General features: G+C 38.0%; 1 protein-coding gene and 1 pseudogene across 1 annotated transcript; both read right to left on the bottom strand.

The window, feature by feature from the left end:
* Positions 1-2,915: 2,915 nt before the first annotated feature.
* LOC134728857 (protein VCF2-like) lies at positions 2,916-5,187 on the bottom strand. Its single transcript, XM_063596020.1, has one exon. It carries the CDS (start codon positions 5,114-5,116, stop codon positions 4,985-4,987), a length of 132 nt encoding a protein of 43 aa, XP_063452090.1. The 5' UTR covers positions 5,117-5,187; the 3' UTR covers positions 2,916-4,984.
* Positions 5,188-8,256: 3,069 nt separating this feature from the next.
* On the bottom strand, positions 8,257-11,067 carry LOC134728784 (C-terminal-binding protein 2-like; annotated as a pseudogene).
* Positions 11,068-12,065: the final 998 nt, after the last annotated feature.

The raw sequence follows: 12,065 nt of genomic DNA, 5'->3' as shown, positions 1-12,065 counted from the left end.
ACGAGCAAAATAACCAGCTAACATCATAATGACAGGATCAAATTCACACATAACAATATTAACTTTAAATGTAAATGGACTAAATGCTCCAATTAAAAGACCCAGACTGGCAAACTGGATAAAGAGTCAAGACCCATCAGTGTGCTGTATTCAGGAAACCCATCTCACGTGCAGAGACACACATAGGCTCAAAATAAAAGGATGGAGGAAGATCTACCAAGCAAATGGAAAACAAAAAAGGCAGGGGTTGCAATCCTCGTCTCTGATAAAACAGACTTTAAACCAACAAATAGCCAAAGAGACAAAGAATGCCATTACATAATGGTAAAGGGATCAATTCAACAAGAAGAGCTAACTATCCTAAATATATATGCACCCAATACAGGAGCACCAAGATTCATAAAGCAAGTCCTGAGTGACCTACAAGGAGACTTAGACTCCCACACATTAACACCCCACTGTCAACATTAGACAGATCAATGAGACAGAGAGTCAAAAAGGATACCAAGGAATTGAACTCAGCTCTGCACCAAGCAGACCTAATAGACATCTACAGAAGTCTCCACTCCAAATCAACAGAATATACATTTTTTTCAGTACCACACCACACCTATTCCAAAATTAACCACATAGTTGGAAGTAAAGCTCTCCTCAGCAAATGCAAAAGAACAGAAATTATAACAAACTATCTCTCAGACCACAGTGCAATCAAACTAGAACTCAGGATTAAGAATCTCACTCAAAACCACTCAACTACATGGAAACTGAACAACCTGCTCCTGAATGACTACTGGGTACATAACGAAACGAAGGCAGAAATAGAGATGTTCTTTGAAACCAATGAGAACAAAGACACAACATACCAGAATCTCTGGGACACATTCAAAGCAGTGTGTAGAGGGAAATTTATAGCACTAAATGCCCACAAGAGAAAGCAGGAAAGATCCAAAATTGACACCCTAACATCACAATTAAAAGAACTAGAAAAGCAAGAGCAAACACCTTTAAAAGCTAGCAGAAGGCAAGAAATAACTAAAATCAGAGCAGAACTGAAGGAAATAGAGACACAAAAAACCCTTCAAAAAATTAACGAATCCAGGAGCTGGTTTTTTGAAAGGATCAACAAAATTGATAGACCGCTAGCAAGACTAATAAAGAAAAAAAGAGAGAAGAATCAAATAGACGCAATAAAAAAGGATAAAGAGGATGTCAGCACCGATCCCACAGAAATACAAACTACCATCAGAGAATACTACAAACACCTCTAGGCAAATAAACTAGAAAATCTAGAAGAAATGGATAAATTCCTCGACACATACACTCTCTCAAGACTAAACCAGGAAGAAGTTGAATCTCTGAATAGACCAATAACAGGAGCTGAAATTGTGGCAATAATCAATAGCTTACCAACCAAAAAGAGTCCAGGACCAGATGGATTCACAGCCGAAATCTACCAGAGGTACAAGGAGGAACTGGTACCATTCCTTCTGAAACTATTCCAATCAATAGAAAAAGAGGGAATCCTCCCTAACTTATTTTATGAGGCCAGCATCATTCTGATACCAAAGCCGGGCAGAGACACAACAAAAAAAGAGAATTTTAGACCAATATCCTTGATGAACATTGATGCAAAAATCCTCAATAAAATACTGGCAAAACGAATCCAGAAGCACATCAAAAAGCTTATCCACCATGATCAAGTGGGCTTCATCCTTGGGATGCAAGGCTGGTTCAATATATGCAAATCAATAAATGTAATCCAGCATATAAACAGAGCCAAATATAAAAACCACATGATTATCTCAATAGATGCAGAAAAAGCCTTTGACAAAATTCAACAACGCTTCATGCTAAATACTCTCAATAAATTAGGTATTGATGGGACGTATTTCAAAATAATAAAAGCTATCTATGACAAACCCACAGCCAATATCATACTGAATGGGCAAAAACTGGAAGCATTCCCTTTGAAAACTGGCACAAGACAGGGATGCCCTCTCTCACCACTCCTATTCAACATAGTGTTGGAAGTTCTGGCCAGGGCAATTAGGCAGGAGAAGGAAATAAAGGGTATTCAATTAGGAAAAGAAGAAGTCAAATTGTCCCTGTTTGCAGATAGCATGATTATATATCTAGAAAACCCCATTGTCTCAGCCCAAAATCTCCTTAAGCTGATAAGCAACTTCAGCAAAGTCTCAGCATACAAAATCAATGTACAAAAATCACAAGCATTCTTATACACCAACAACAGACAAACAGAGAGCCAAATCATGAGTGAACTCCCATTCACAATTGCTTCAAAGAGAATAAAATACCTAAGAATCCAACTTACAAGGGATGTGAAGGACCTCTACAAGGAGAACTACAAACCACTGCTCAAGGAAATAAAAGAGGATACAAACAAATGGAAGAACATTCCATGCTCATGGGTAGGAAGAATCAATATCGTGAAAATGGCCATACTGCCCAAGGTAATTTACAGATTCAATGCCATCCCCATCAAGCTACCAATGACTTTCTTCACAGAATTGGAAAAACTAGTTTAAAGTTCATATGGAACCAAAAAAGAGCCCGCATCACCAAGTCAATCCTAAGCCAAAAGAACAAAGCTGGAGGCATCACACTACCTGACTTCAAACTATACTACAAGGCTACAGTAACCAAAACAGCATGGTACTGGTACCAAAACAGAGATATAGATCAATGGAACAGAACAGAGCCCTCAGAAATAATGCCGCATATCTACAACAATCTGACCTTTGACAAATCTGAGAAAAACAAGCAATGGGGAAGGGATTCCCTATTTAATAAATGGCACTGGGAAAACTGGCTAGCCATATGTAGAAAGCTGAAACTGGATCCCTTCCTTACACCTTATACAAAAATCAATTCAAGATGGATTAAAGACTTAAACGTTAGACCTGAAACCATAAAAACCCTAGAAGAAAATCTAGGCATTACCATTCAGGACATAAGCATGGGCAAGGACTTCATGTCTAAAACACCAAAAGCAATGGCAACAAAAGCCAAAATTGACAAATGGGATCTAATTAAACTAAAGAGCTTCTGCACAGCAAAGGAAACTACCATCAGAGTGAACAGGCAACCTACAAAATGGGAGAAAATTTTCGCAACCTATTCATCTGACAAAGGGCTAATATCCAGAATCTACAATGAACTCAAACAAATTTACAAGAAAAAAACAAACAACCCCATCAAAAAGTGGGCGAAGGACATGAACAGACACTTCTCAAAAGAAGACATCTATGCAGCCAAAAAACACATGAAAAAATGCTCATCATCACTGGCCATCAGAGAAATGCAAATCAAAACCACAATGAGATACCATCTCACACCAGTTGGAATGGCAATCATTAAAAAGTCAGGAAACAACAGGTGCTGGAGAGGATGTGGAGAAATAGGAACACTTTTACACTGTTGGTGGGACTGTAAACTAGTTCAACCATTGTGGAAGTCAGTGTGGCGATTCCTCAGGGATCAAGAACTAGAAATACCATTTGACTCAGCCATCCCATTACTGGGTATATACCCAAAGGACTATAAATCATGCTGCTATAAAGACACATGCGTATGTTTATTGTGGCATTATTCACAATAGCAAAGACTTGGAACCAACCCAAATGTCCAACAATGATAGACTGGATTAAGAAAATGTGGCACATATACACCATGGAATACTATGCAGCCATAAAAAACGATGAGTTCATGTCATTTGTAGGGACATGGATGAAATTGGAAATCATCATTCTCAGTAAACTATCGCAAGAACAAAAAACCAAACACCACATATTCTCACTCATAGGTGGGAATTGAACAATGAGATCCCATGGACACAGGAAGGGGAATATCACACTCTGGGGACTGTTGTGGGGTGGGGGGAGGGGGGAGGGATAGCATCGGGAGATATACCTAATGCTAGATGACGAGTTAGTGGGTGCAGCGCACCAGCATGGCACATGTATACATATGTAACTAACCTGCACAATGTGTACATGTACCCTAAAACTTAAAGTATAATAAAAAAATAAAAAATAAAAATAAAAAATAAAACAACTGCCCATTTTACCATCTCTTCAGTCCTTGACAAGCACCATTCTAACTTTTTTTTCCTGTGAGTTTGTCTACTTAAGATACCTGATTATGAATGGAATCATAGACTGTCACTTTGTTCCTGGCTTATTTCAATTAACATGATCTCCAGAATTATCATATAATGTGTCTTTTTAAAGACTGAATAATATTCGACTTTGTGTATGTGCCACTTGTTATTAATCTGTTCATTGGTCAAGGGACATCTGGATTGTTTCTGCCTTTTGGCTTGTGTTAATAATATTGCAATAAATTTGGTTGTGCAAATATCTCTTCCAGATCTGCGTTGTATATTTTAAGTACATAGCCAGAAGGGGGTTTGCTGTATTATATAATAATCTCATTTTAAATTTTTTGAAGAGCTGTCATATTATTTTAAATATCGGCTTGAGGCCATAGATTATTGTGACTTTGTTTTGCATTTTTCTAGAAGAGTGATGTCGAGTATCCTTTTATTTTTTTATTTTATTTTTTTAATTTCATAAACATTTATTCACAGCCCCTTTAAAAGTACAGCAGTGAAGTAAAACCCCAATTAAACAACTGCCCATTAACTTGTTACTTAAAATGTAGACTTAAAAACCAATAGACTTTTTTTTGGTGTGTATGCAATTACTTTTATAAACACAGTTTAGGTTGGAATAAGGAAGTCCTAATTCATCATGTTGGAACTTGCCCTCACTGCTGCAGGCTGTTGAAGTGAGCCTCCTTCAAGGTCTGGTTGATATGGGAGTAAAGACCTTGGCATGGTACATACCCCTCATGCAAGAACTGGGGAAAGTTTGCATTGGGTTCAGTAACAATGTGGTTTAAGTTGCCTTCTGGTCCACCTGCTCTCTCTGGGATATTAAGGCGGCTGCTGCTCCTTTCATTATCACTCCATGAAAACTGTGTCTTGAGAATCCTGAAAGATAGGGTTTCTCTTATTCCTTTTGGGCTGGGTGGAATGATGGTTGCCCTCTTTACTGCCATTTCTTCTTCTTTTCCGTACAGGGCAGCCTCCCATAGTCCTGCCCTCGGACGAGTATCCTTTTAAATACCTAGTTATTTCTATGTCTTCTTTGGAGAAAAGTCATTTCAAACATTTACCATTCTAAATCAAGTTATTAACATTTTGTTGTTGTTGAATTTTAGGAGTTTATATCTTTCGGAAATTAACACCTACCAAATATGTGATTAGAAAATATTTTTACACTTTTTTGTTATATGTATGTATGTATGCACATATATTACCCTATACAAGACAGGGTCTTGATATATTTTCATGGCTAGTCTCAAACTTTTGGCCTCAAATGATCATTCTGCCTTGGCCTCCTAAATTTCTAGAATTATAGGCATGAGCCAGCATGCCCAGGTTTCACCCACTTATTAGGTGACATTTGTATGCCACTAAATGTTTTCTTTGATGTGTAGAATACTTGAAGGTTAATGTAGTTCCTTTCTTTTTTGTTCTTTTCCTTGTTTCTTATGAATTTGATGTCATACTTAAGCAAAGTTTTAAGACTTATGTCATAAACTTTTCCCCTATGTTTACTTCTAAGAATTTTATTAGTTTTTATGTTTAAGCATTAAATCCATTAAAAAACAACTTTTCTTTTTATATATAATACAAAAGAAGCATCCAACTTTATTTTTGCTCTGTAAACATTCAATTTTGAAAATTCTTTGTTAAAGAGATTCTTATTTTTCTATTGCATGGTCATGAAAAGCATATGGAAGATTATTTTATCACGTATGCGAGGGTTTATTTCCAGGATGTCTATTCTGTTTCATCATCTATGTATCCGTTTTTGTGGTAATACCATATTGTTTTTATTTTTGTAGCTTTGTATCATGATTTTAAATCAGAAAATGTAATAACTCTTTGTCCTTTTTAAAGGATGTTTGCCTAGTCACAGTTCCTAAACAACTTTTAGAATTATACACAAAAATTCTGCAAAAAAAATACCATTGGGATTTAGATGAAAATTACATTACATTTTTATATCATCATGGGTAATACTGACAACTTTTTTTTTTTCCTTTGGAGATGGAGTTTTAGTGAGTCACTCAGGCTGAAGGGCAGAGGTGTGAGCTGTGCTCACTGCAAGCTCTGTTTCCCATGTTCAAGCAATTCTCCAGTCTCAGCCACCAGAGTAGCTGGGATTACAGTCATGCACCAACATGTATAGCTAACTTTTGTATTTTTAGTAGAGATAGGGTTTTGCCATGTTGGCCAGGCTAGTCTCAAACTTCTGATCTCAAGTGATCCACACACTTTGGCCTCCCAAAGTCCTGGGATTACAGGCATGAGTCACGCGCCGGCCCTGACATCTTAACAATATTAAATCACCTGACACTTGAGCAAGACTATATGTAAGATTTTGCTTAATTTCCTCTTATTTACGTATCTGAAACATTTTCTTGCTTTTGATTTCTAGTTTCATTTACATTGCATGACTTCTGTTTTCTTAAATTTAATAAGACATGTATCCTAACAGAATGTACCATGTGTGATTGAGAATATTGCATATTTTGCTGCTTTCGATCGCAGAGTTCTGTAAATGCTTGTCAGGTCTATAATGTTCAGGTTTGGCTTTCTTACTGATATTACATCTGACTATTCTAGTCATTATTGAAAGTGGAGTCTTGATGTCCGCAATTGTTGTGTTGCTATATATTTCTTGCTTGATTTCTGTCAATATTTGTTTTACATATTTGAAAGATGAGAATCAGTTGAACCTGGGAGGCGGAGGTTGAAGTGAGCCAATCGCGAGATCGTGCCATTGTCCTCCAGCCTGGGAGACAGAAACTCTATCTCCAAAAAAAAAAAAATAAGAAAGATATCAGTGTTATTTATAGTAATATAAAAATTTAATGTAATTTTTATCAAAATCCCAATGGTATATTTTTGCAGATTTTTCAAATTATATATATGATTTCTAAATTATTGTTATGGATTTCTTGCAAGTTAATCCATCTCACCGTTACATAATAACAATCTGTCTCTTTTTAAAATTTTTAACTTAAAATATATTTTGTTTAATATAATTATGACCATGCCCCTCCAATTGTAGCTACTCTTTGCATAAAATATATTTTCTTTATACTGCTACTTTCAACTTATTTGAGTCCTTAGAGCTAAAGTGACTCTTGTAGAGAGTACATTGCTGGATCTTCTGTGTTCTTAATCCATTAAATCATTTTATGCATTTTCTTTAAGGTATTTAACTTTCTGTATTTGAAGTAATTACTGTAGTTAATGAAGTTACTATTATTATTTGTAATTGTCTTCTGTGTTTCTTGTAGATGTGTTATTTATCATTTTTTTCTCTTACTGCTTTATTTTTCTTCATTGATTTTGTAGTGACATGATTCAATTTCTTTCTCATTTGCTTCTGCATACCATCTACAGGTTTTTTTGTAATCATCTTGAGAAATAAAGACTTCATAAAACATCTTAAAGTTATGACAATATATAATGACTATATTTCAATGGAATGCAAAGCTTTACCTCTTTATACCCCCACTTTGTTATTAATATCACTTGTTATCTTTTCTTATTGAGTATCTATGAACCCATATTTATGCAGCTTTCTGCTTCATTTTTTAAATTCCATAGCAATAACGTGAAAGTTTTGTGCACCATCATTATGACAGTAGAGATTTCTATAGCTGTTTATGTATTTACCTTTAATAGAGAGCTTTCTATTTTCATATGCTTTTATGATGCTGTGCAGTATATATTGTAATTTTTGGACGTGATAGACTTTCTTTTACATTTCCTTTAGCACTGTTCCAGTGGTTAGTAACACACTCAACTTTTATTTGTTTTGGAAATGCTTAACTTTTTTTTCTGAAGTGAAATTATTCCAGTTGAAAGTTTTTGTTTAGCATGATTTCTTCTTGTTTAATTACCTTGTCATCTAGGGAGTTCTCAGCTACTTTTTAAAAATATCCTCTTTATTATTTTTCTCCTATACTGTTTTTCTAAGACTCCTTTTATAAATACAGTGGTCCACTTGGTGGTGTGCTGTAAGTCCCAATTTTCATTTTATCTCTATTCAGTTTAAAAAATTTGTTTTCATGAATCAGTATTTATAAGTGCAATGTTGTCAACTGTCTAATTTTTTCTGCTTTATTAAATCTGCTCTTCTGACTGCTGATTAAATTTTTAATACAGTTACTGTGTTCTTCAGAGTCACAATTTTTCTTGGTTTTTAAAAATCTTTTTATTGATATCTCGTTTTCTTCATGCATCACTTCTAATATTCTTTTGTTGTCTATGTTCTGTTTTTGTTCATTAAGAACTTTTTTCTAATTACATTTTAATGTAATTAGAATGTCCACCTTTACAATACACAAATACAGTAACGGTAACTCGCACTAAAACAAAGCATACTTCTGATAGCCGTTATTTTTCTCTTTGGGACAAATTTAAAGTTTTTCTTTTGTCACAAAAACAGGAATGTACTTATACAAAGGCTCAAAATAGGCCATCTTTTTAAACAAAAAGGCAATGATTCACAAAAGACTATGAATAGAACATGTAACTAATTGATACAAATCTAATAGGATTTGTTAAAATCAGCCACATCCAATACATCTGAAGTGTTCTTGTATAAAATATCACGTGAAGAAAAGAAGACTTTATCAATATCTTAAAAAGTGGGTTTGTTCATAGTCTGACAAGTTACCATTAAAAGTGTTTCCTGTGACATAAGGAAATGCAATATTATTTTTCTTGAACCCTTTCAGCGCAAGACTTTCCACTCAATAAAATCGCAGAGGATCTGAAACTGAGAAAATATACTTGATTACTAACAGCTTGTGAAACTTAATACTTTTTTTTTTTTTGCATCATCAGCGGCTTTTACTGAACTTACAACCAACTTGCCCCTCAATATGCAGCTCAGATGTGAGAGACGCGTCTCTGTACAGGAGCCGGTACTGTCTTCAATCCTTTGCATGCAGGTGTTTACCACAGGCAAGCAGTTTACTCCACATTTTCTAGTAATGTAATCTTCCTATTAGCAAAAAGCAGTAACCAGTCCCTGTAGACTGAAGGGACTCAAGTCACAGGATGCAGATTTCCTCTTCATGGTTTTTATTTTGATATTTGAACTGCTGATGCAACATATAAGCAGGGTGTTCAGGACCTGCTGTGCCTAAGGGACTGATAAAGGGAAAAGTTCTATTTATTCTTTGTGATTTGACGCACAGATGAAAAACTTAACACACAATAATAGAAGTTGATCGTTAATAAATCACACCCTAGTCTTTCAGAGCTTCCGTAAGCAGACGACATTGTCAGTTTTCTAGCTCTTGTTTTAACACTGCAACAACAATGATGCATATGTCCGGAATCAGCTAAAAAGGCCGTCAGATTCTTTTTCTCTTAGATTATCTATTTTTCACTGTTCCCAAGTATATCTGAATAATTACCTTCCAGCATTCTCTGCTATTGCTCGTTGGGATGCTCTCGATTGTCCCCATGTTTTGTGGGCTGTTGGGAGAGGGCCCTTGGGAAGGATGTACCACTGTTGGGAGGTTGTCAGTCGCTGGGATGTCTCCAGGGATGATGCCTTCCCTGGCTGCAGAAGTCCTCCTGGAGCCACGCCCACCATGCCTGGCAGATATCTGTAGGTAGCACCACTGAGCTCAGGATGAATTTCTTGCTGGTCTATTACGGACCAAAGCGCTGATGTGACAAAGAATTCCTTGTTCACACAGTTTCTTAAGCTTCCCGGGATGCGACTTATGATGGCTTGGCGGATCTCAGTGGCAACTGCCTCGCTCATCTCCAGTGACACCTGCTGGCTGTAGCAGGCAGTGAGAGGAGTGCAGATGAGATTCCAGGCATCTTTAAACAGACCCTGAGCAAAACTAAAGTGTTCCGACTCATTCACGTCGAGGGCTGCCCCTCGTATTCTGCCCTCCTTGAGGGTGTGTGCTCAGGCTTTCTCGTCCACCAGGCCACCACGGGCTGCGTTCACAAGGAATGCTCCCTGCCTCATCTGCTTTATGATAAAGTCATGGATAAGGTGGTAGTGTTGTTCGTTGAGACTGCAGTGCAAGGAGACGCAGTCGTTCTGATACAGCAAATCCTGCTGGGTGTAGACCCTATGCACACCCAGGGACCGCTCGATCCCATTCTGCAAAGGCCTTGGCTCGAACTGCAACCTCCTGCTGCGTGCGACCGAAGCCGATGAGGCCCAATATCTCCCCACGAATGCGGGCCTTTACTGAGGCCACCTCGCCAATCTGCTCCACGCTCTGAACTCGCGTGCCTTCCCTCAGTGCCTGGTACAGCGACCTGTTCCCCCAGTACAGATTGAGGATGTGGCCGGTGGTGGAGTCGGCTGTCTCTTCCACGGCTGCGGACGGGATGCTGCACACAGCAATTTCGAGCTCGTCAGCAGCCTTGATGGCCACGTTGTCGTAGCCACTGCCCACCTGCACGATCACTCTCAGGGCCGTGAAATTTTCCAGGTCCTCCCTGGTGAGGGAGAAGGTGTGGTACATCATGGCGCCCACGACTTCGTTTAGAACTTTCTCGTGGATCTCCTGCATGGACTGAGCCTCACAGAAGGCTAGGTGGCCAGGTCCTTCAGGATGGGCATGTCCACAGTGCAGTCCCGTCCATCCAGCAGAGCCACCACGAGGCGGGGTTCAGGGTGACTTTCATGATCTGGGGGCGAATTCCTCACAAATTCTGTCCAATCGCTGTCTCTTGACTCAGCGCTTATCCACAAGGGCCATTCTTTAGGGAACTTTGCAACTCTCAGATCAAAAGGCAAAGCAGTCCTCTAAGAACTTAGGGGAACTCGCAGGAGTCTGCGTGCATGACGCCACTATGAACCCTATATAAATTTGTTCACAAACTCTATAGTTCACACGATGGGCTGTCCGTCTTTTTAAGGGAATACAGCTTCTTTGGTTCAAAACCATTTAAGGTGATGAAACCCGTTTGTTTGCAACTCCGCCACAATCGCGCAGCCACCAAAGAATCTCACCACGACCCCAGGCCGAAGCCGCCTCCATTCCCAGGGATCGCGGACTCCGGGCGCTCTAGACCTGGGGTCGTGGTGAGATTCTCCCTTGGATGCCCCTGTTCTACAGTAAAGGAAATATCTTTGGAATGTAAAAAGAGAGAAAATAATAGGCATCACCCCAATAGGCAAGAATGAACAAATAACAAAGATGAGAGGTGCAAAGGCCAAGGAGGACACTTTAAAAATGTGGTGTTGGAAGTTCTGCTTCAATGAAATTGGTTCTGGAAAATCCTAGATTTACTTCTTTTGCTGCCACAGATGGACATTTCCTACCCTATGCTTATTATGCTCCTAAATCTTCTAAGGCTCCTCCTGTCCCTCCACTAACATTCCAGGGCATTCACAGTGACAGCCAAAGTTCTCCTCTTCTTTCTGTTATTCCCTTGAAGGCTTTGTGGTCTGAGTGCTTTTCCATTGTTTTGGGGGATCTGGGGAAATCTGCACATTTTGCGAGAATTCTATATTAAGTTATTTTGTAAAAATCTGTGCCTCATGTCATAAGTTTGTGAGAGTAAAAGTGCAGGCATTGGGGTTTGGTTCACATATTTCAGAAACACCAAGGACAAACGTTTCTGCTTCATAATTTTCAGTCCTATGATTTCAAATGTGATCCTGCAAAAAAATCGGAAAAACTTTTATCAGAGCCCAAAACACCTCAGCACATATGATATAGTGAAGCTTCTATTTCACTTTATTCTTTTTTTTTCATCTCTGGTAATGTAGGTCAAAAAGTTTTCTTTTCCTTGATAGAAATTAACTTAAAAACGTGAACTCTCTATTCCAAGCACCTCACCTGTGGAATAGTTTATTGTATCTACTCACCTCAAAGAATTTTTAAAGACCTTAATGCCATAGAAAAACTTAGAAATCTGCCAAGAATAGAATAAATTCTTAATTGTTACATTATTTCTTATTGAGTTA

This window comes from Pan paniscus, chromosome 14, assembly GCF_029289425.2.
Source record: "Pan paniscus chromosome 14, NHGRI_mPanPan1-v2.0_pri, whole genome shotgun sequence".
Classification (NCBI taxonomy): domain Eukaryota; kingdom Metazoa; phylum Chordata; class Mammalia; order Primates; family Hominidae; genus Pan; species Pan paniscus.
Note: the sequence above shows the minus strand (reverse complement) of the source record. Positions and strands in the feature narration are given on the sequence as shown.